Genomic DNA, 26,165 nt, shown 5'->3' on the forward strand with positions numbered 1-26,165 from the left:
ACACACATTGTGTGCTGGAGGTGGGGCTGGAGCTAGCTCTGTGGCTAGGGTGAGAAGTGGTTGGAAGAAGTTCAGGGAGCTCTTGCCTCTCCTGACATTGAGAGGACTCTCCCTACGTGCTAAGGGGTCTTTGTATGCAGCATGTGTTAGGAGTGTAATGCTGTACGGTAGTGAGACCTGGGCAGTGATGAAGGAAGATATTCGCCGGCTCAGACGTACAGAAATGACAATGATTAGGTGGATGTGCAGTGCGTCCCTGCGTCCAAGGCCTGGAGGGGCTGGGTTTACGATGGAAGAGTTGAGGTAGGATGGGACTGGAGTGTATTGGTGTTGTGATGAGGAGAGGTAGATTGGGATGGTTTGGACATGTGGAGAGGATGGGGGATGATAATTGGGTGAGGAAGGTGAGAAGTGTTAATACTGGGGGTGGGGTTATGAGGGGTTGACCAAGAAAGACATGGGACGAGGTCATTGTGACCTCAGGATTAAGGGACTGAACAGGGAGGCTGCAAAGGATCATGCATCGTGGAGAGCCGCCATTAGGTGGCCAAGGCCAACACATGCAAGCATGTTGGAGCCTTTAAAAACGAACGAACGAAAACGAGCGAAAGACAGCAATTCACAATCCAGCCAAAAGACCTGAATGTCTGGTAGCCTCCTGTAACATATTGAACATACTGAATCTAATTTTCTGCACAGAAGTATCCTTGTAGTAAACACGTATGCAGTGCATGGCATGCCCAGTTTGCTTTGAAGGATCAAAAGCCTTGGTCTAACCGTGAGTGCACAGTACCTATGCATAACAAAGTCTAATGGACAAAAGTAAGCCAAACCCAGTGTCTTCGCTGAGTAAACAGGGCCTGCCTGTATGATGCAGTTCTTATGGTGGGCACCTCTTCTGTCTGGCTTTCTTTCCTTTATTTTTTTTTTTCTTAATGGCATTTCTGATACTAGTGAAGGGGGCCTGCCTTCATGATACAACTCTTATAGTCAGCAGCTCTTCCAAGATTTTTCCCCCCCCCCCTTCTGATGGTATTTCTGACATTCCTGAAAGTGCTAATGATGTCTACACACTCATAAAGTACTCTATCATGCACTAAAAATGCTTAGAAAACATGAAATACACTTGTTTACAAGTTGTGGAAAAGGGATTAATGTTACAAGAATTTTACCTTGTTCTTAATTTTTTTTTTTCTTAGCACTTCACTACAAGGTGGAGTGTTTACAAATCATTAAGTCATTTACAAATGTCATATATGTTGTAAAAAAAAAAAAAAAAAAAAAAAAAAAAAAAAAGGCAGTCAAGAATGATTAAACACACTAAAATATAATTTTCAGTGCATAGTTTTTGCAGTACATAGTGCCTCTTACTGCCCAATTTATCGGGTACAGGTCTCCTTCACTACTGACCTAAGATGACATTGATACGCAAAACCTGTCATTACCAATCTTCCAACAGACACCTTTATCTTTTATTTTATACTTCTTATGCAACCACTCATGTAATGTTAAAATGATTTTAATAAACGAAAATAGGTTTCCTTAATACATATCATTCCAACATGGACTTATCCTAACCATACTGAATACTTCTTTTGCTACAGGCACTCAGAGTGTTATTTATCTGTCTATCTATATACCTAGGCTGCTTCCCACAAGGAAAGGGAGGTACCCAAGACAGGACAACACACTCCCAATTTACTCATCCACTCAAACACATTCATTCGCATCTTAGCCCCAAAGGGGAGAAGGGACAGATCCTCACCGCACCACACCACACAAGGGTCAACTGCGCAGTGCAATCAGTGACATCCGCAGCAGGGCCCGACAGCAGAGCTGGTTTACCCCTGCCACATCATAATAAACCCATCCCCTTACCCGCACTTGACCTGATCAGCTGATCATACCAAATGGGGGAGAATATCCCCTCAGGGTTGTGTCATCATTTATTCATTAGCAATTTCTCGCCATTTATTTCTGTCACGCACAGCCACTCTTCCTTGCTCAACAGACATCCCTCTTGCATCCAACGCTCTCTTCACACTATCCATCCATCCTATTCGTGGTCTTCCTCTCAGCCTTACACCTCTCACATCAGATCTAGTTATCTTTTTCACTAATCGCTCATTATCCATTCTCTCCATATGCCCAAACCATCGCAACACCCTCTGCTCAACTCTACCAGCCATCTCCCGAACAACTCCAGTTCTCCTTCACACTTATTCATTTCTCACTCGATCCATACATGGCACTCCACACATACTCCTCAGACACCTGATCTCCATTACATTCAAACTTTTCCTCTCTACTACACCCATATTCCATGTTTCAGCCCCATATAATGCAGTTGGTACCACAACACCCTCATACAGCCTTCTCTTTACATCCATTCTAAGCAAACGACATCTAAACACTTTTTTCATTCCTCCCAGCACCTTTCCAATTTCATTCATTCTAAACTTCACTTCTGCATCTATTCTTCCACTGACAGTACCATGTGACCCTAAATACTTAAAACACTCTACCTCCTCAAGTAACTCACCATTCAAAACTATATTCATCCTCCTACCATCTACCGACCTCGTACACTTCATCACTTCACTCTTATTCTCATTTACTTTCAATTTCCTCCTTTCACATACCCTTCCAAACTCCTCTACGAACTGTCTCAATCTCTCCTCTGAATCTGCCACCAGTACAGTATCATCTGCAAACAGCAGCTGCTTCAGATTCCGCTCTCTACCATCAACATTCACCAGACTCAGACATCCACCTAAAACTCATGCATTCACCTCCCTTACAACACCATCCATATAAATATTAAACAACCAAGGCGACATCACACTTCCCTGTCGCAGCTCCACACTCATGGGAAACCAATCGTTCACAGTATTTCCCACTCTTACACACGATCTACTACTTACATAAAAACTTTTAACCCCTTTTAGTAACCTACCATCAAGTCCATACAATCTTAAAACAGTCCACACAGCCTCCCTATCAATTCTACCATACGCTTTCTCTAAATCCATGAACGCCCAAACACATCCTTGCCTTTCGCTAAATACTTTTCACACACTTGTCTCACAGCAAACACCTGGTCCTCACATCCCCTCCCTCTCCTAAAGCCACACTGCTCATCACCAATCACTCCCTCTATACCCTCTCTAACTCTCTTTATTAACACTCTACCATACATCTTACCTACAACACTCAGTAGACTTATACCTCTAAAGCTAGTACATTCATACTTATCACCCTTGCCTTTATATAATGGGACCACACAAGCACATGCCCAGTCAACTGGCACCATACCTTTCACAAGGCATACATTCAACAACAGAGTGCTATACATACATAAATACATCACCAATCCTGTGTGGCCCCACGAGGAGCATACGAGCCCAGGACTAGGCAAGTTGGTCCTGACATTTAACCCGTTCCATGCTGTGCCCGTATATACAGTACACGGACAAACCGTGTCAAAATAGCCATGTCTGTACAGTGAATCTTCAACATACAAAAGGGAGAGGGACCAAAAAAACTTTCGTAATCTGAAATTTTGTATATCGGAACGATTTTCCCCATTGAAATGTACATAGAAATGGGGAGATGCATCCCAGGACTCCCCCGGACCACCCACCTAAACTTTACCCCTCCTATTTTGAAGTAAGTAATATCTGTAGATGCAGAGAACGAGATGGTCATGTTCTTGGTCACAGTCCTAACAGTGGAAGCTGCAAGGCCTAAAGCACGCCCAATCTCCAAGACTCCTTACTCTTCCTCGTGGCATCTTATAATAGCCAATTTCCTCTCCAGAGTTAGAGTATGGTGCTGCTGCTTCTTTGCAGTGGGCTCCCCCGATGCTGGAGATGATGCAGAGCACTTGGGAGGCATGTCTAAACAATACAAAAAGGTGTAGAGCTGCGAAAATATCCTCACGTACAGCAAAGCTGCGAGGACGGACGTGGACTTGGTTCCAGGAGAATTTGCCGTGAAATCAATTCACCATCAAAACATGGACGATTCCCCCGTCAGGACAATTCGCACCCAAGACGATTCCTATATTGATTGATACTATACATGTAATATAATTTCATTGGGAACTATCAAGGTCTATGTTCATTCAACAACATAGGCTTTGGATATTATTTATAATCTGCACTTGTAGTCAATAATCAACTTGCTTCTGCCTTGCTGTAGTCGACATTGAATTACAATCTGGTGTCTCCCATAGCTGTCTTCAGTAATTTTTACTGTAATTTTTGGATGCAGTCGGTTGACACTGATTGATTAGCTGAGAAAGTAGACATAATATGAAGATTATTTATATAATTTTATAGTATGTTGATCGCTCACTTCAGGTTTTTAGGCATTTATATAAATGCCAATGTCTCATATGTAGCCTTATGTTTAACGATGAAGTGAAACATTGTATATCACCTGATTCACGTTTCAATGTATTTATATATTTTTTTCAATAATAAAAACTATTTGATGCCATACTGTAAATTTATTATAAAAAGAATAAACCACCATCACCTTTATAACTCATATAAATTGAAAACTAATATACTTGCTAAATAAACTGATATACAAATAAATGAGAGGGAATCACCCTGACAGCAAATTGTCCTGAAACTGTGGACTCAACTGAGAAGCCCACGAAAACTTGTTTACCAGAGAAGGGTTAGTTCGTTTCCTCACCGCAAGCGAGCGCCCATTTTGAACTTTTCGTATTTCCCTTCGTATCGCTTTTCATATCATTGAAAAAGATACTCTCGTATTGTGGAATTTGTCCTATATTCACTGCTTTTATAACAATGAAAACTTGTACTTCGGGTTTTCGTTCATCAAGGACTCACTGTATATGTACACACTAACTCACAGTACAGGTATACCTCGATATGCGATACCCATTGATGTGATACCCCGGCTTAGCAATGGGGATAGAAATACCTCCATACCCAACCTAATGATGGCCAAACCCTGGTTTAAACATGGGTTACATTTTTTTCTTACCAATTTTGATATTTTATACTTATATTTTGTGTTCAGGTTGATTTATAAACTGTTTTTATATCTTACAATAATGTGTTTTAATTAAAGGTGGGTGAACATTGTCATTTCTGGGTACAGTTTACTAAGTCTGATATTTTCCAGACTAATATTTGTAGATTTTCAGATTTTATTTTTGGGCTTAGGTGAATTATAAACTGCTTTTAGGCTTACTTTAGCTTGTTTAAAAGCTATTAGGGGTTTAGGTGAGCTGAAACGTGATTTTTGACTCATTTGGGTGAGTTTAGGACTTGGCTGGGGAGGAAACCCTAGGCTCAAAAACGCATCCATATACTTTACATGTTAAATCTACCCTGATATACAATACCTCGCCTAGTGATGGGTTTCTACTTAACCAATTACATCGTTAAACCAGGGTATACCTGTACCCTAAATTCCCGAGTCTGTATATATACGGACACTGTTTCCCTCACATCTGCGTGAAAATATTTGAGTCTGCCCTTAGAGTGACAGAAAGTGGGATGACAGATCCCCCTCCTCCCCTCCCATGCCTTATTTTAAAAAATAAATAAATAAAAAATAAAAGTACCCCTCCTCTCCTCCCAAGCCTTAAAAAAAAAAAGTGAATGAAAAAATACAGTACATTATTAGCACGGAACTCCAACTTCCCATCATCACAGTTTCGACTGTGTCTGCATTACATACACCAGGTTGCATTTCCATGCAACAAGTACTCTATGCATCCACCCACGCCACACCAAAATGGACTATCTATCCACATCAGCCGTTGACGGTACGGCATCTGAAAATATCCATCTGACGCAAATCTTGGCCACACCACTCTGCCGAAGATATTGTGCTTACTCTCAGCTTCCAGTCGAAGTTGGAGAACTTCCATGTGATGAACTAACTGAGAGTGACACGTAAATAGTGTATGTAATGAAAATAATACTGTATAAGTAAATGTAAGCATATAGAAGTAAATCATAAAATCAAGTAATGAATGGGAAATAACATAAGAACGTCTGATTTACCATAACTTATGTGACTGTGGGCAGCATGAGTGTTCATTGTGCTTTGTACCAATATAATGTGGAAATACAGGACTGTACATAAAATTAGATGGAACCCCAACTTCTCATCATCATAGTTTCGACTGTGGCTGCATTACGTAAACCAAGTTGCGTTTTCACACTACAAGTACTACATGCATCCAGCTACTCCACACGAAATTTGACTATCTATCCACATCAGCTGCTGGCAGAATCTGAAAGTAGACATCTGACACAACTCTGGGTGTGCTGGACCAAAACATGTTTTTGGGCAGAAAACAGCCAAAGTAAGCACTTTTGCTATCACTAGGCTTATTTTGATGACTTTTCAGGTCTATTCATGGAAAAATAAAAAAGGTTGAAAATGGCTGGCATTCTTGGTAACTCTGCCACCCAGACCCTTGGCAATCTAGAAAACAAAAGCCGACAAAGGCTCCAGCATGGAAAAGTTTAAGATGAAAGTGACCAGCCTCACTCATCCAAGTGGCATTATGTTAGCAATAAACCCCAACCACCCCTTGGAAATAAAACTGCCCAGGCTCAATCCAGTTGGAGTGCCTTAATTACCCACCAAACCACCAGGTGCCATAGTTTGGTTATACGGTTACCACTCAGCACAGTAAATGGTTTCCTGGTGTACAGACCATTTTACCTTGTCACTCAGTGTAGAGTCATCCATAGACAGAAGGAAGAGGAAAGAATGAAGGAAAGAACAACATAAGAGGAAGGAAGGAAGGAAAGAATGACACAAGAGGGGGGAAGGAAGAAAGAATGAAACAATGACATAACAGGATGGAAGGAAGTGAAGAAGGAAGAGATGAATGGGCAGCCACCTGAGAGCAGCACTACATAGGGTGAGTGAATAACAGGTGACTAGCTACGCATATGTAACAAAAGAGACAGGTTGATGCCACCTGTGTGCATATTTATGTAAACATTCATTTTCAAAAGAAGGGACTACAGGCACTAAGAACATTTTCTTATTTACTAAAAGCGAGAGTGAAATGCATAGAAAAAAATGAGTACAGAGGAAAGCAGGCAACTGGCTATGTACTCGTAATGAGGAAACGGTCTGACACCACCCTGCCTGCCTACTTACAGAAATTTTTTAACATTTCCATAGGAGCTACAAGCATTAAGAATATTTTGTCATCTATTAAAAGTGAGAGGAGATGTGCAGTTGGAAATAAGTCAAGCCAAAATAAGGTGACTAACTATATACAGGAAACTCCCAATTACCCGTCTTGGCACTACCCGGCATACGACATTATCCGGCGAAGCCAATGGCTGAATTAAAATGGTACTTGGCAGTACGCATAAAATCTTTGACACTATCCAGCATGAAGGACTCTTTCTTCTGAATAAAAGTATATTATTATCCTGCATGAGACAGCTGTTGTCATCAAACAACCAGCCATAATCACAAAATAAGAAAATAAAGAAATACCAGCCATTATCACAAAATGAGAAAATAAAGAAATACCAGCCATTATCACAAAATGAAAAAATAAAGAAATACAGTATACAAAAAGAATGGGGTTATACTGTACTGTAATATATAAGTGAGGGAGGAAGGGAGGGTTGACGGCTGGTGAGCCCAGCAGCTCACAGGGTGTTAATGGGGAGATGCAGTGGTAGGGAGTTAGAGTTCTGACTAGCTAAGGGAGGGGAGGGAGAATTCTAATGCAGTTTTCATTGGCTGACGGCAGGAAAGTGGATGTTCTCTCACTCTACATTGTATTCCTCTGCCACTATGGTGCCGATATACTGTACAAATGACTCTACACTGCACTCTACTGTATGTCTTTTCCAAAACATTATCATTAAATGACAACACTCCGATGGGTTTCCCCCCAAAACCTGGCTGGCCTTCTAGTGCTGCTGTAGCTCTCTGACACATTGTACTGCTGTCCCCTCTCCCCTCTCCTCTCTGGTAACCAAGTAAAACTTCAGTGTTCTGAAGTGTACATTACTCTTCTGTACAAGTGACTTGGATTCTAAGGCACCAATGAAAGTGTATTGGAAAGAAAAGTCAATTAAACTGTTTTATTAAACATTAAGAACTGATAAAATGTGTTTATTTTACTAAGCAAAAATTTTAATCAAGCTACAAAGGAGTCATCAACACAAAATATAAAATCATTTAGACAACTGTTTCTTCCCAAGTGAGGTTTGTCCTTGCTACTACAAGACAAATGTTTTGTTTTATTCTGTGTGGCGGAGTATCTATCTATCTATTGCCAGACACCATAATACCATAAGGGATGGCTATTTGACTTTGAGTTACTTGTTTTACAGGGAGGGGCACTAACCCTCCACCAACCCACTTGCTGACACACAGGAAGCATGTATGGTTTGGTTATATGGTTACCACCCAGCACTGTAAAAGGTTTCTTGGCTTACAGGAAACCATTTGGATTGTCACTCATTGTAAAGCCACCTGTAAAGGAAAGAAAGGCAATAAGAAGTGACAGGAAAGATGGGAGAAACAGGAAGAGAGGAGGGCAGGCACAGAAAAAGAATGATAAAGGCTAAGGAAGAAGTAGCAGGGCTCTTGCTAACTGCCGATGGTTGTGAGCCATTTGGCTCCTATGGTTTCAGATTTACGAGCCAAATAAATTTTTAGTAGCCAAACTGACTACAAGCCGAAATATTTTACGAACAATAAATATATTTATTTACACATTGTGATGATTAGAATCATATACCGAGGTTTTAAACATTCAGAATGGTGACAAGGAAAGACTTAATAATCAATCACAACATGTTTTGTTCATTTAAGTGAGATTTATTTTGTAGTTTACTCCCCGCCAAAGTGGATGTATTTTCTCCTTGCCAAAAGGCGACTTGCATGTAAAATTTGTTCGCCGAAGGGAAAAAATACTCGCATTTGCGAGCTGTGGCTCGCCAAACACGAGCCCTGAGTAGGCAGCACTACATCAAGTGAGTGGATGATGGTTGTCACCACCTACCACTTGGCGGAGTAAACTGCTACAATTTCAATCAGTGAAAGCACAATATGGTGTACACAGTACAGAATGGTACAATGAAGCATGCTTCACTTTACTGATGTTTTTTTTTTTAGTTTTTGATGTTTTGTTTATTTTGGGCGTTGAGTATTCTCTAATAATGTCTTTAATAATGTCTACACATCAAATCAATAAAAGTACAGTATGATGTACACAGTACAGAACAGTACAAAGAAGCATGCTTCACTTTATTGATGTTTTTTCTGTTTTGTTTATTTTGGGCGTTGTCATAAAGTATTCTCCAATATTGTCTTTACATCACCACCACCACCATTATTATCACCACCATCAACATGGAATGTGTTCCTGTACAGAAAATTACAGTGTACTTCACAGTACATACAGTATTTCAATAGGAAAGTCTTTTAGCCGTTTTTTGATGATTTAGTGTTTACAATGCGCATGTTTATACATTACTGCCAGATGAAAGAAAAACGGGTCTCCCAGCTGGGAGGACTTTGATTTTATCTCCATCTTCAACATGAAACTGCTTCTGTACATAAAATTACAGTGTACTTAATGGTACATTGCAGAATTTCAACATTAGGAACATCTATTAGCTGTTTTTTACGTTTTAAAGCATTTTGTAGGGGGTTAGACAGTGGAAAAGTGTTAAAGGGTTGAGGGGTCTGGGGCCCCTAGGGGAAACTTTTGTTTGACCCCTCCACGCCGAGCTATTTATAGTGCCATTGTTCACTCGCTAAGGGAATTTTTCTGCAAACAGCCAGTTTTCAAACCTTAGTATCTCAAAAACTATAGCATGAAACAAATTAAGGACCATATTACTAACCAACTCTTCTTGCGAATGAAAGCATACCCAGGTCTGTAAGTCGATGTGTCGACGAATAACAACATAAGGACGAGAACTAATTTTTGCCGCGAGAACAGGATGTGTTCATGCATCTGCCCACAGCCCCAACTATGACTCTGCTCTCAATGTGATAACATCTCCATTATGAGATAAACTATAAACAGTGGTGTCCAAGGCATGCCCTATGGCACTATCACTGAGTCCTTACCTAGGATCCTTGGAAGAGGCTTGGCAGGGATGGATGAGGCAAAAGTTACTGTGAGGCAGAAACGGAACTGGACAAAAAGGGTTAAGAAAAGATCGTCTTACACCTGGCAAAGTCACAGAGACGACTGAAGTATGGTCGGCTCGGCTGGTGGGAGTCCCTCCCTAACTTTTGACAATGAGATAAAGTAGCGGCCACTTTAAACTGTGTTGCGAAAACAAGTGTGGTTCTGACCGATACCCGGTGCCACCCAGCCACTGATTTCTTGACAGTTCTAACCAACACCTCGCAGTTAGGAGATAACCGGCATTTTGACAGTATCTGGCAAGCCTTTGGCTCTATTACGCCAGAAAATCAGGAGTTTACTGTATATGTAACACATTGGAGACTGGCTGGCACCAGCTATATTTATTTTTACATAAACATTTTATTATTTTAAATAAAAGAAGCAACACACAAAGAATATTTTGTTATTTACTAAAAGTACTGGTGAGATGCACAGATGAGGATGAGCACAGCCAAAAGCTGATGGCCAGCTATATATACACCACACAAAGGAGAAAGACTGGTACTGCCTGCTTGCATTTTCGAGCAGACATTTTATTTTACCCAAAAGGAGCAACAGACACTAAGAATATTTTGATATTCATTAGAAGTGAGAATGAGATGCGTGATGAAAATGAACAGAGACTAAAGCAGACAACTAGCAGGTTGGCAGGATGTTGCTGTCAGTGACGTATTACGAAGAGTGCAACAAATTCTGTTTTTTGCCTGCCTTGAACATCGTAAAAATAAATAATTCCAGGTGGAAAAAAAAAATCTGCCTGTAGTCAAAACCAATGAAAAAATCACACTGATAATGAGGGAGTTCTGTACCTGTACTACAGAGATGTACATTACTGTACTGAATTATATGCCTATATGCCTGGACTAGGTTAATTTTATCAACTTAACCCCTTAACCGCGGGGCGTCACTTTCATGACGCTTGGGAGCAAGGGATCATACCACGGGGCGTCGCTTTTGTGATTCTGTGTTATTTTGAATTCACCCGGGCTTCCAAGTGGGGGCTTGTATCATCTATCAGTACTGCCAATGTCCAACACTAGTCAGCACTCCTAATCTCATCTGTACTCCCATCCATTGTTGACAATTTAGCCATTTCTCCCCGTTCTTGACTCCCCTCCCTACCCCCCCTCCATTACCCTATCCTCTCGCCTGCCCGGCCGTGCTACGCTAAGTAAATCTTCCCTGGAATTTTTCACTGATTTCATCCATTGAAATAAGTCCTATGCCCTATTCTTATACCAAATAATATATACAAGAAAGAAATAAGGTAAGTGAGAGTGCCATACACCTGGAATTGGCTAATTATCACCTGACAACACCTCACGTGCACTCGTTCGCTAATTTTCGCAGTTTTTTTCCCCTTGAAATATACCGTATAATCTATTTTCGTAATAAATATACATATAAGGAGGGAAGGGAGAAGCCTAAGTGATATTTACATTCACCTGGAACTACCTAATTTATAATGTATTGTCTAGATTTCCTGCCAATCATTTCAGTGCTATACATAGCTGTTTCAAGAGCTAACATTGGTAGTACTGAATATCCCCTAAGTAGGCCTCCACCGGCCCTCTCTTATTAGTTTACTCTCATCTTCCGAAGTGGAGGTACGTCTGTTTCGTCTTGCTGACTTCAGGGACTTTTTCACGCCATGCAAAGGGCCCTGTGACCTTTACCCCCTACTAAACCTCGTGTGGAAAGAGGTAAAGGGCTGACAATTGATAAAAGAGTGACTACGATCTTTCTATTGAGTAAAACAGTGCAAGTGGAATTGTAAATAATGTGTAAACAGCAAGTGAAAGTAATGAATATAAATACAGGTAACTCGCACGGAACACGATCTCACAGAACGCGCTCGCAATTATACACGGTAAGGGCTGGGATACATATAAGACAACGTAAGATTAAAAAACCATTATGAAAACTACAAATTAACGCAGGAGAGGCCTTTGAAAGATCAAATCCTCGAACGTCACCACAGCGCGCGGTTTGTTTTGATTACGTGACGATCTAGGCGGGAAATTATTCAGTGAGTGAGACATTCCCGAGTACAGTAGCACAGTATTTGTAAGTTAAATATTTATAGTACTGTACTGTTCTGGTAAGTTTATGTGCAACTTAAAGTACTATTAAATAACGTTAAAGCAAGAAATAAAGTCTTATAACCAGTTTACCTGATAGGCGTCAGAATATTGCCTTTTTTATTTGTTCGTTTTTTCCACAGTACTGTACAGTATTTGTAAGTTAAATATTTACTGTTCTCGTATGTACTGTACTTGTAAGCACTTAAATAAAGTTAAATAATTAAATAAAGCCTTGTAACCAGTTAACCCGAGTTATATGATTACCCATGATCGGCGTCGGAATATTGCCTTTTTTGTTTGTTCGTTAAACTCTTACTGTACTGCTTTTCTACAGTACTGTATTTGTAAGTTAAATATTTACTGTTCTGGTATGTACTAGTAAGCAATTAAAGCATTAAATAAAGCCTTGTAACCAGTTAACCTGATTTATATGATTACCCATGATCGGCATCGGAATATTGCCATTTTTGTTTGTTCGTTAAAGACTTATAATAAGAGAAAAATACATTTTTGTCTTGGTATCTTTACCTATTTGCTCAGGTTTGCTGTAATGGTTTGGATCATTTGATGCAATGCAACTTGTAGAAAATTGTGAAAACTTTCGGGCAGTGAACGAAAATCTGGGACATGAGACTGACCTTGACTTCACCCTCTCATGTATCATCTGTCAGTTCGCCACCTGCTATCGTGAGGAGTGGATGTACGATTTTTTCGCTCGTGGCCATGCCTAACCACACATAGTTACACCCATTATCTCGACCCAGACAGAAAATACAACCTTTTTCCTCCCTTGCAAAACACACTCAACCACCCTGTTTACGAGACAGCAATATATATTGCGAAAATAACAAGGTAAAATGATAAAGAACGTAAAATGATAGAGAAAGATGAACATGTTATGACGGAAGAAGTACGTTTTCCCCGTCTGTAAACGTATTTATTTCTGCTTTGTACAGTATCTGTATTCGTAATAATTAGACCTATTGTTAGTTCTGAAACTGCATTACGATTCTATTTTTAGCCATTCTCGTGGTGTGGGAGCTGGAAGTTGTGACACAACTTCCTTATTGCTAATTGGACTGACCCTTCACTTTATTCTCCCGTGGCAGAGTCTAGCCTTGGAGGACGTGCAGTTTTCTCATTTAGGACTGAAAATTCAACTCTTTCGCTCCCTTTTCCAAGCATGGGCACAACGATAACGTAAAAAATAACTCGAAATTACCATAAACATATATCAAAAAGGTGAAAATGTATTCATAACATTTTTTTTTTTTCCAGCCATTCCTAACAGATTATGTACTGAAATCATTCGATATCACAGTACTGCATTTCTAAGTTAAATATGTACTGTTCTGGTAAGTACTTGTAAGTTAAAGCACTGGTACCAGTTAACCTGATTTATATGATTACCTATGATCGAAGTCGGAATGTTTCCTTGTGTTTACGTACAGTATTTGTGTGTTGAAGTTTTGCTCTGGAGTACTGTACTGTATTTGTGAGTTATAACATTAAATAAACCTTCTAACCACTTAAAGTGCTTTCTAGTGATTACCAGTGACAGATAACAGCAAAACAACACATTTGGGGGGTCTAGGGAGCAAAATACGGAGTAGTTTAAATATACGCGATTTCGCACCTAACACGGCACGGTAGGAACGAAACCCACGTGTTCCGTTCGAGTTACCTGTATACGTGAACAATGGAAAATAGTTTTATAAGTTACTTCAAGTGACAGTGCATAACACAGTGTAAATAAAATAGAAATGTAAATAACGTAAATAAAATAGAGAACGTAAATAGAAATGTAAATGAGTAGTATTAAAAGAATACGAGTATATACCCTAGGAGTAATGAAAGTGAAAGTTTCACTCTAGCATGTCTGAATACTATGAGTTATGAGAGTGAAGATGAAAGTGACATTCACTCTCAATGCTAGTATACAGGACGAGAAAGTGAATGCTACGTATTTTACTGAAAGACATTGAATCCCTACAGTGACAATAAACTAATACTACTGAAGGAAACTTATGGATAAAGACTGTAGATATACAGTATATAAGTGTTTTATAGTAATAGAAATATAAAGTGTGAGGGGTTTTATGAATAATAAATGACAGAGTACCAAGAGCGAACTAGCGCAAGTGCGACGGTCAGACGCGCTCGTAATTTTCATTGCTTTCACAGTGTTTTTTTTTTTGGAGTATGGATCCCAAACTACTTGAAAATCATAGAGTAGTGTTTATAGTGTTAATATCTGGCTGTGGTAATCATATTACAGGTTGTCGGGAAGTGTAAAGTGGAGACTTCGTTACCCAACTTCAGAGGTCTCCACAAGTCCTACAGTAACTGACGAAGGCTCAACAAACATTCCAGGAGAAAGCTGAAGGTATGTGCCATAAGCATATGTAATTCTAATACTCTAGGACTAATAACTGATTTTTGGCAAATATTTTTTGAGTCTGTTGGAGCCCGAATAACCCCGCGGAACACGCAAAACATCGGTAAACATGCCCGCGGTGTAGGGGTTAATGAAACTGATACTGACAGAAAAGTTAAGGGTGGTACTGACCTGTCCTGGCCCTGCTGCCAGTCAATGTTTTCAGGCTGATTTTCATTTTGCCCTTCCATATCTGTGCCACGGTTGTCTTGATCCCACTCATCCTTGTCCTTACCCCAACCACCTCTGCCAACACCTCTCCCTCGACCACGTCCAAGTTGGTTGAAGAGTCCTCTGCCACCTCGTCCTCGGTCCCCACCATCAAAGCTCTGACCAAAACCTGAGAACTTGTTGTCTTGATTATTTTGGTCTTGGTTCCAGTCTGCCCTACCCCGACCAAACCCTTCCTGTGGACTGAAATCTTGACCTCGTCCTCGACCCATTGGACCAGGACCACCTCGACCACCACCTCGGGGGGTAAACTGTCTTTCATCTTGGTCAACCAAGCCCTGCTTGCCACCAAGGACACCACTCTGTTCCACATAACTGCCTGGTCCAGATAACTGCTGCCCAAAGCCTTGTCCTTCTCCAGGAGGAAAGTTTCTTCCCTGGTTTGCCTGGCTGAAGTTACGTGACATACCGCCTCTATCCTGGTCATTACTGAAGCTTCCTCGTCCTCGTCCCCTAAAGTTTCCGGAGTCTGGACCAGAAGTACCCCTTCCGAAGTTCTGACCAGGACTACCAAAACCATATTCATTGCTGCTGTCCTGGTTCTTCCTAAACTCAGCTTCCTCAAGCTCCCTACTTAACTCTGCAAGACTCTTGCCATAGCTACCATCATCTTTCTCCTGGTTATCTTTGTTAAATCCTCCTCTACCTTGGCTTAATCCTCCTCGGTCTTGGTTGAAACCACCTCTACCTTGGTTGAAACCTCCTCTATCTTGGTTGAAGCCTCCTCTGCCCTGGTTGGGATCTCCATCTTGGTTAAAGCCTCCCCTGCCTTGGTTGGGACCTCCATCTTGGTTGAAGCCTCCCCTGCCTTGGTTGGGACCTCCATCTTGGTTAAAGCCTCCCCTGCCTTGGTTGGGACCTCCATCTTGATTGAAGCCTCCCCTGCCTTGGTTGGGACCTCCATCTTGGTTGAAGCCTCCCCTGCCTTGGTTGGGACCTCCATCTTGATTGAAGCCTCCCCTGCCTTGGTTGGGACCTCCATCTTGATTGAAGCCTCCCCTGCCTTGGTTGGGACCTCCATCTTGGTTGAAGCCTCCCCTGCCTTGGTTAGGACCTCCATCTTGGTTGAAGCCTCCCCTGCCTTGGTTAGGACCTCCATCTTGGTTGAAGCCTCCCCTGCCTTGGTTGGGACCTCCATCTTGGTTGAAGCCTCCCCTGCCTTGGGTAAATCCTCCTCTATCTTGGCTGAGGCCTCCTCTGGCTTGATTGAAGCCTCCTCTGGCTTGGTTGAAGCCTCCATCTTGGTTGAAGCCTCCTCTACCTTGGTTGAAGCCCCCTCTATCTTGGTTGAAGCCCCCTCTACCTTGGTTGAAGCCCCCTCTATCTTGGTTGAAGCCCCCTCTATCTTGGTTGAAACCTCCTCTATTCTGACTGAAACCTCCTCTATCTTGATTGAAACCACCTCTACCTTGACTGAAGCCTCCTCGATCTTGATTAAAACCTCCTCTACCTTGATTAAAGCCTCCCCTTTCCTGACTGAAACCACCTCTACCTTGGTTGAATCCTCCTCTATTCTGATTAAAACCATCTTGATTCTGTCCTTTATTCATGCCTCCTTGGTTGAAGTTGTTCTGATTTTGTCCTTTGGTGAAGCCTCCCTGATCTTGACCTTGACTGACAACACCTTGATTCTGCCCCTGATCTTGTGTTTGGTTGAAACCTTCCTTGTTTTGGTTTGAACCCTGGTCCTGACTGAAATTATCTGAACCCTGGTTCAAGCCACCTTGATCCTGATGGAAGCCTCCCCATGCCTGTCCTTGGTTGAAGCCTCCTCTGTTCTGGCTAAATCCACCTCTGTTCTGGTTGAAGCCTCCCCTGTCCTGGTTGAAGCCTCCACGACCTGGTCCTTGGTTAAAACCACCTCTGTTGTCCTGGCTGAATCCACCCTGTCCTTGAGGAAAACCACTATCCTCATCTTGATTCATATTGTTTCCTTCCTTATCACTCTGGTCTAAACCACCTCTTCCACTCTGACTGAACCCTCCTCTGCCAGCCTGGTTAAAGTTTCCTCTGCCTTGATTAAAACCACCTCTCTCAAACTGGTTAAATCCTCCTCTGTTAAAACCACCCCTCCCTTGATTGAAACCTCCATCATTCTGGTTGGCATTATCTTTCCCATCTTGGTTAAAACCTTGGCTGAAATTGCCTCCTGCTTGATTAAAATCACCTCTTCCACCTTGACTGAAATCTGTGCTTTGATTCATTGTGCCACTGGTATTTGAGTTATAACCACCTCCTCCTTGGTTGAAGTCTGGTTCTTGGTTGAAGTTATTATTGTTAACTTGGTTAAATCCTCCACGGCCTTGGTTAAAACCACCTCTTCCCTGCTGGTTGACACCAGGACTAAAGTTATTCCACCCTGGTCCTTGGTTATACCCCCAGCCACCCTGGTTGAAATTCTGGTTGAAGCCACCTCTTCCTGGACCTTGGTTCATCATACCCCCTGTAGTCTGGGCTTGCCCAAATCCCATATTTGGTGGAGGCTGGGTGAACATCTGGCCTGGGGGCTGGTTGTACCCTTGGTTTGGAAGCTGGTTATATCCTTGGTTTGGTGGCTGGTTGTACCCTTGACTTGGGGGCTGGTTGTACCCTTGCCCGAAGTTTCCATGGTTGAATCCTTGTCCAGTCTGTCCTTGGCTGAACCCATGAGTACCTTGGGTGGGTGCCTGAGTGTCCTGCCCTTGATTAGTTTGACCCTGGGATGAAGTCTGTGGGGTGGAAGGTGGGGGTGGTCCACTTTCCTGTTGTGATTGTTGTTGTTGCTGCTGCTGTTGTTGCTTTTGGTGTTCCTCCTCGAACTGCTTGAGTTTGTTCTTGCGCATATCATCCCGCCGGCTCAGTAGATCACCTCGCCACCTGTTCCATTCCTCTTCATACCTAGAAAGAAAAATAACACCATCATTTGTTGATATGGAAATTTCACTCCCATCTTGAGCAAGAGCAACCCAATTACCCAAAGCTACATAAGGACTGGAAGGAAAAACTGACTGCTTGAAAAACAAAAACAAAAAAAAGGGGGGGGGGGGAGAAGGAGAGAGGTGAGAAGAGAGGAAGAAATCAGTAGGATGGAAGTTGTGGATGAAATGAGGAAAGTGAAAAAGGGGAAAGCCCAGGGAATTGATGAGGTGTGTGGTGAAATGCTGAAGCATGGGGGAGATACAGTAGTAGAATGGATATGGAAGATGTGCAGACTGGCCTGGGAGGAAGGTAGAGTCCCGGAGGACTGGAAGTCAGGGATGTATTCCCGTGTACAAAGGAAAAGGGTAAAAAGAATTGTGTGGTAATCATAGGGACATCTGTCTTCTTAGTTTAATAGCAAAAGTATATGAAAGGATACTTACTGACAGAGTTAGGGAAACAACACAGGAATTAATTGGAGAAGAACAGAGAGGTTTTAGGAAGGGAAGATGTCACGTAGATCAGACATTCATTCTTTGGTCTTTAGTGGAAAAGTTTCTAGAGGGGGGAAAGAAGTTGTATGCGGCCTTCATGGATTTGGAGAAAGCATACGACAGGGTGGATAAACATGGAATGTGGAAAGTACTAAGAATATATGGAATGAGTGGGAAGTTGTTGATTGACATGAAGATTATATACGAGGGGGCTAAGGCTGCAGTGCATGTGGATAGTGAACTGAGTGAACTGTTCTATCTGAATACTGGACTGAAAAATAGATGTGTCCTGTCACCATGGTTGTTTAATCTGCATATGAATGGGGTTATAAAAGAGGTGCAAGGCAGGGCAGTGGATGCTGAAGTAACCCTAATGAGAGAGGGCAGTGTTTGGAAACTCCCTGCACTGTTGTTTGAAGATGATACTGAACTGTTAAGTGAAGATGAGGGGGAACTGCAATGTTTGGTGAATAAGTCTGGGAGTGTGTGTAAGAAACAGAATCTAAGGGTGAATGTAGGGAAGAATAAAGCTATGGTCTTCGAGAGAAATGAAGCCACTGAATGTACAGTAAGGCTGGATGAGGAGGAAACAGAAAATATGAATGTATTTACGTACTTGTGTAGTGTAGTGAGTAAGGATGGAAGTTTTGAGGATGAAGTGCTCAAAAGGGTACAAAAGGGAAGAAAGGTTGCCGGTTCTTTGAAAGCAGTGATAAGGAACAGGGAAGTGGGCATAGAAGGAAAAAAGTCGCTGTGCTCAAAAGGGTACAAAAGGGAAGAAAGGTTGCCGGTTCTTTGAAAGCAGTGATAAGGAACAGGGAAGTGGGCATAGAAGGAAAAAAGTCGCTGTGCTCAAAAGGGTACAAAAGGGAAGAAAGGTTGCCGGTTCTTTGAAAGCAGTGATAAGGAACAGGGAAGTGGGCATAGAAGGAAAAAAGTCGCTGCATGACAGTATTGCGAATAACAACCCAAACATATGGGAATGAAGCTTGGACCTTGTTCAAAGGACACAAGTCAAGAGGAAGTGCAATGGAAATGAGTTATCTGAGAGAATCATGTGGAGTTACGTGGAGAGACAGACTAACAAATGAGGAAGTGAAAAAGCATTGTGGTGTGCATGTGGATGTGATAGAAAGCACTAGCAGAAATACAATGAGGTAGTTTGGCAATGTGGAGAGGATGGAGAGCTAGAGACTGATGAAGAGAGTGTATGCAAGTGAGGTGGAGGGGGAGGCCGAGGATGAGATGGAGGGATGGAGTGGAGAGGTATATGACAGAGGGGGGTGTGAGCTGGGAGCAGGGCAATGAAATGGCGTTGGATAGGGTGACATGGAGGCGATTTGTTCGTGACCACCCCTTACAGGACTGAGGCATCTGACAATAGATAGAGAGATTGAATTATATATGACTATGATGTCCTAAATGACTGGCTGATGAGTTCATTTCATTTATAAAGGCTCCAGCAAAGCATGGGTCAGCCTTGGTTACCTAATGGTGGCTTTCCATGCTGCTCAATCTCTGGCAGGCACCCCATTTAGTCCCTTATCCCTTAGGTAACACTCTATGACTTCGTCCCAGGTCTTTTTCATCCTGCCTCCCACAACCCTACTCCCAACATTCACACTTCTCACTTTCTGCACCCTACAGTCATTCCCCACCCTCTCCACTTACCCAACCATCTCAATCTACCCCTTCTCATCACAACACCAATACACTTCAGTCCCATCCTTCCTCTCAACCTTTTCAACGTAAACCTAACCCCCTAGGCCTCACATTCATGGACACACTGCACAGCCACCTAATCATTGTCATTTCTGTACGTTTAAGCCTATGAATATCCTCTTCCTTTACTGCCCAAGTCTCACTGCTACACAGCACTACACTCTGAACACATGCTATATTCAATCATCCCCCATTCCTATATTCTTTCTTCCTCTTCTACCATTCCTCAGTTCTCTCTCTCTCTCTCTCTCTCTCTCAGCAACTTCTCAACAATACCTTTCCCAGTTCACTCAACAAATATCACTATATTCTCTACTGGTCTACCATTCTCCTACGTCAATCTGCAAATCTCCCAGATCCATTTATACTGCAGACTCTCCCTATAATGGACTAATTGGGTCGACACCTGATCTGATAAAGCTAAATATCAGTAATATCCAATGACTCCCCCATGGTGGAACTTTGTGCACATCTGAAAATAAATGAGTTTAACTGCATATTCTAGTACTAAAAATGAAAACTATACCCATTTTACACTACCTTGGCCCATAGCTTTGCCCTTTTACAGTTTATTTCACATCTTTGTCACTGCACTTTTTCATGAAAAATGTACTGCGTCCCATTTAACAGTCACTGTTCTTTATAGCCGACAAAACTCCAGTGGCTTCATAGTGCTCATTAAACTTGACGGCCGCTCAACTGAGGTACACAAAATCGAGGGTCTACTGTAGTTTTCCAACATTTCACCAATCCCTTGTGCTTTCCTCTTCTTGAATTTCTTTGCTGCCCCACACATTTCTGCCCTCCTTTCTTACCGCTCTTCTTCTAGTCACACCCCAACCACTTAGTCTAGCACTACATTTGTTCTCTCCATTTACCAACACACTAAAATGCTCTCTCCATCTTTTCACTTTGTCTCTTCTCTCTACAGTCAGTTTGCCATTTTTAACTTTTATCCCTTGGCTACCTCTTCAGTTTGTTGCTTACTGTCTTCCCGACCTTTCAAAAGTTTCTTACATTCCCTCTGCGATACAATCAGGCTGGCTCCACACTATTTTTTTTTTTTTTTTTTTTTTTTTTTTTACTGTACTGGTACTCTAAGTAGTCTCTTCACCTCTTTCTTCTTCTTACATACAACTCATGCTCATCTGTCCATGCTCCCATCCCCTCTATTTCCCACCTAGTTACTGTATGCCTTCCTCTTCTCTTCAACAGTTCATTTGATTTCATCATTCCACCAGACTGTCCCTATTACCCCATTATCTCTTCTAATCCTGCACATCTCCTCACACACTACCCTGCACACATTTCTTCTGTGAATGCCCTACTCAAACCTATTTCCTTTATCTGCTCCAAGGTAGCACTGGACACAGATGCCTTCACACGGTGGCATTGATATAACAGGGCAGCTCAGTTGCTTGGTTATAAAAATATCCCTCAACTCCCTCCCTAGCTCCTGAATGGAGGGTGGTGGACTACAGGAGATGGTCACCTTCAGCCTGATGTCCAGCTGGGCCTGGGGCCACTACAACAACCAGCTCAGTTATATCTGTCCATTCACTTCCCCATTTCCCTCTTATACTCCAAGCCTTTTTTCTTCTTTTTGCGAATTTTCTAATCTCTTTACAACGTGTGCGTTGTTCTGTCTGAATTTATTTCTATTCACTCACCACTTTTGTAACTTTATCCTTGATACTACTACATAATGGTCAAATCCCCCCCCCTCAACATTTAACTTTACACTTCAGTAAAGTATCAAGCAATGACTTCTGGATGCAGTCAACTCCCCCCCCCCCACCCACACCCACAATTATTTAGTGCATTATGTTCTATCAAATCCCTTTCCCTTTTCTTTTCCACCCTCCACATATATTCATGCATCATTTTGTGTGTGAACAAGGCATTGGCCATCATTAAGCCTCCCTTGGCACAAATATCCTCAAAGGTACCATCATTTCTAACCACATCAGTGGGTACACCCCACTGGCCAACTACTCCAGCTATTCCTACATTCTTCACTTCACCATTTACATCTCCAATCTAGAACATTCTCTCATTTCAATCATAATCCTCCAAGCAGGCTTCAACACTCCCTCAAAATAAAATAAGGAAATAGAGAGCAACTATTATCTGATACAAGAATAAAAGATACTCACTTCTTGAGGGCACTCTGGTCGGGATGGTTCTTGTTCTCCTCTCGCCACTGCATAAACTGGTCCTCCCAGTTCTTGAACTGACGGTCAAATTCCTGCAGATCCTTATCATTCTGTCGATAATGATACAATAAATCATCATCCTGTCTCTTATATCTCACCCACAGATGAGATGAAATAGGATCCAGAAAGCAGGGAAAAAGATATGCATGATAATGAGAAAACTAATTAATATCATGTCCAGTGATATGATCTACACACACTGCACCATTCAAGCCCCAGAACCCTCACTCCAACTCATAGGCAGACCTATCCACACACGTGTACTTCATAACTACCAGCCAGATACGTATGCAAGTGCATGCGTCGAGAGAGAGAGAGAGAGAGAGAGAGAGAGAGAGAATGAATCTCTACATACTGTATAAAATCTATCCAGCCTACTCAATCCACTGAAGTTCCTAGCTTCATTAACTTCTATACTTCACTTTCTCACACTCATTTTCCTTATCTATCCATCTCCTTAACCTACCACATCTACCTTCTCCCTCCTCCAAATTCACTCACATATACCCTTTTCATCATCCTATTTATACACATTCTCTCCCTACGGCCATACTATCTAAGCATACCCTTTTCAACTCTGCCAACAGACGTCTTTACTCCATATCCTTTATTAAACGTATTCTTCTTCTATTCACTCCTTGCACTCCACACATTTCTCAAAAACCCTACCTACAATGTATAATCTCCTAATTTTTTGTTTTCATTTCACAATAAAGTCTCACACACCTATGCTGTGAGCACTAAAATTCCTCCAGGCAATCCTCTCGCAACTGCCACACACACACACACACACACACACACACACACACACCTCTATTTCATACTAAAGCCTATGTAGTACCAGCCACTTCCTTCCTGTGCCAGTCCCTTCCTTGTGTCAGCAAACTTTTCACTTTCTTTGCAATATTACCCCGTTTTTTCTGCATGCAGGTGCTTGAGCTCCCTCACCAATTCAAGCATTCAGGTATAAGGTACCATAAATAGGAACATTAACGATTTTCTCCCCATGACAAAAAATTACATAATGAAATCACCACCATTTAAATCAATGGTTATTTAACTGTCAGATGATCAGTTAAACTAGTCAATGCTAAAATTTTAATCCCTGATACTCCAAGTCAACATAGTAAGTGAACTACCAGAATATCTGAGACCAAACTGAAAAATGAAATACTCTGACACTAGCCTTTTCATCAAATCCAGTCACAGAGCCTCCTCCTCCTGGTTGTGAGCTTTCCTGCTGAGTCTCCGAAGATTCTGAAAACACACACATACACAAAAGAAATTAAAATATAACATTGCTACATTACCAATATCAACAGTCATAACATAATTTCTCTCATTCATATGGAGTTAGGCTATATGGAGCTAGATTCTACATTTTGTTTGTGGGCATGTATCTGAGAAAAAGAAATCCTGGAGGAAGTACTATCTCCCATTCTCTTCTGCATTACAGGTGGGTTAAGGCTGCTTGCAACAAAATGAAGAGTTGTGAGGTTCCAACAGGCTTAAGCCAGTACAAACTGCGGAAGAGGTTCCAGTCCTCTTCTCCCACCTTTTTGTCATATTTTATATAGGTTGTATACTTTCTCCCTTATCCTTTGTAAAACATCCAGTCCATAAGAAGTGTTGTGGGCCCTAGGCTAAGATATTCATTCAGTCCACACTTTTAAATTTAAGGAGAATGTCAATAAAAACAACTGAAATGAAGGGGTCATCGTCACTTTTTCCTTTATAATCCCAACTATTTTCATCACAAAATGAAGCTTAGTAATGAGGCTGACATCTGTCCCCACATATCACCACCACCACCATCCTCTTCCTGAATGCAAGCATGGGGTGAGGTAGGGTTCAGAAAGCAAGAAAAAACCTGACAGAGGGAAACTATCAAAAGTCAGCCCAATGGGCCAGTGCACTGAGTGGTCCTGACATCTGGTGGGAGTCTGTGAACTTCTCCCAGATGCGCCTGTTGCGGGTGTGAGGGCTACAGCTACCAATATTTCATGTTATTCTACCTAAAGCCAGCTAAAACTGATTACTGTTATGTTGAACATCAGGTTTACACCAGCAAAACTAAGGGTTCTACAATATTCATGGCCTTATAAAGAAGATGGGTTGGGGAAAAATAGTATTCAAACATATGTTCTACTCCTGCCTATCAGGTGATTTCTAGGGACGTATTAAAGAGGGTTTATGTGGAAATATTGTCTCCATGGATGTATAAAGACGGTAAGTAATTCGAATAAGGGTAACAGGATTTCCATTTCTTAAAGAACAATGATGAAAGATACGGATATATTCGCCATGCGACATTTCCATTCGGTACTGGGCTCTACCACACGTACGATTGTAAACAAACACGAGACTGGTGAGATGCGTCGGTGATGGGATGACTTGGTTGATCTGAAATGTTTGTTGTTGTAAAGGTACAGAGTGCTAATACAACAAAAGAAGGTGGTGGGTCGTGCCACACCCTTCCTTTGTCGTGCATTTATTTTATACATATTCTCCACTGATTAACAGCAGAGTTTTGCTTACACTAGCTTGGAGCAGTACATTTTTTAGCAACTATGACTAGGAAACATGAGGCACTCACACCTTGTAAGAATACACTTCTCTTTCTCCGTTTGAGATCATCACAACTGTTTAGTTGACAATATAGTCTATACATGACACTTTCTTTTATTGGTATTTCTCCCTTCCACTGCCTTGGAAGTGCAGTTGTTAGCGGCTATTGCTAGGTAGCGGAGTGCTGTGGAGGATAGAACAGAGGATAACAAGAATCATAGAATGTAGTGCTTGTCAGCATTGTGGTACATATTCTGGACAGGCTATTCATGGAGAATTGGGAGTAAGTTTTTCATTGATTAACCATGTGATTTGTTCAGTCAGTGTTGAGAGTTGTGGGTTTCTATACTTAGCAATTAGCAGTGTGACATCGACAATAAGAACAGTTAGCAAAATGACGAACTTTGTGCCGTGGCTGACTGCAAATCAGATTCAACTTTCAGCGCAGACCAGCACCCATTCATGAAACAAGTGAAAGGATGGGCCAGGCTTCCATCAAATATGGACACCAAACGACGTAGGCTGTGGGAGACGCAATGTAGAAGAGGTGTTGAGTGGAGAGCAACCAGGAAAACATGTCGTACATTGATCCGACAACGAATTTTCTATCTATCAATCTATCTATAGCCTGACACCCTAATCCCGCAAAGGGATTAAAATATGGCAAAACTTGTGCATGAAAGTATTTCCCCATGTATTTACCATGTTATAGTCTTACACCATATATATTGGATGTTTACTGAATAGTAAATTATATGTAGAAGTTAATTCCATGGAGTGAGAGAAGAGTTCTGGACAAATGTGGAAGTGTGTATGGAAAAGTTTGGAAGGAATGAGAGAGTGTTTTTGATTGGTGATATGAATGGTAAAGTTGGTAATGTGAAGGTGGATGGAATAGTGGTGAGTGGGGTGTGCCTGCCGAGACAGATGAGAATGGGAGTGCGTTAGTGGACATTTGTGCTGGGAGGGGGTTGGTGATAGCCAATACCCTCTTCAGGCATAAAATGATCCACAGGTATACATGGCGAGTGATGAGAAGGGTGGGTGGTGAACTGAATGAAAGGAAGGCAATGATTGATTATGTGTGTGTGGATGAAAGGATGCGAAGATGTGTAAAGGATGCAAGAGTGTATAGAGGTTGGGGGAGTGGACTTTCTTACCACTACTTGGTGGTGGCCAGAATTAGGATGCAAGTGAGATGGAGGAACAGAAGAAGGGAAAGACGAGAGGAAGGAGTAGTTGCAAGGAGAGTGGAAAGGTTACAAGAGGATGAGAAAAAGGCAGAGTATAAGAGAGAAGTGGAGGAACGATTGGGCAAATATGAATTGGAGC

General features: G+C 41.8%; 1 protein-coding gene across 1 annotated transcript in view; it reads right to left on the minus strand.

Annotated features, from left to right (window-relative positions):
* LOC145405080 (uncharacterized) overlaps positions 1 to 26,165 on the minus strand; it is a 193,457-nt gene that overhangs the window by 147,424 nt on the left and 19,868 nt on the right. Inside the window, exons 4-6 of the mRNA XM_080276590.1 lie at positions 23,452 to 23,522; positions 22,206 to 22,315; positions 14,837 to 17,812 (exon numbers count right to left, since the gene is read on the minus strand). Coding sequence (XP_080132716.1) covers positions 14,837 to 17,812; positions 22,206 to 22,315; positions 23,452 to 23,522 — 3,157 coding nt within the window. The remainder of the gene's footprint in view (positions 1 to 14,836; positions 17,813 to 22,205; positions 22,316 to 23,451; positions 23,523 to 26,165) is intronic.

Source organism: Coenobita brevimanus, chromosome 65, assembly GCF_032717465.1.
Source record: "Coenobita brevimanus isolate Jiangsu-jjx chromosome 65, ASM3271746v2, whole genome shotgun sequence".
NCBI classification, from domain to species: Eukaryota; Metazoa; Arthropoda; class Malacostraca; order Decapoda; family Coenobitidae; genus Coenobita; species Coenobita brevimanus.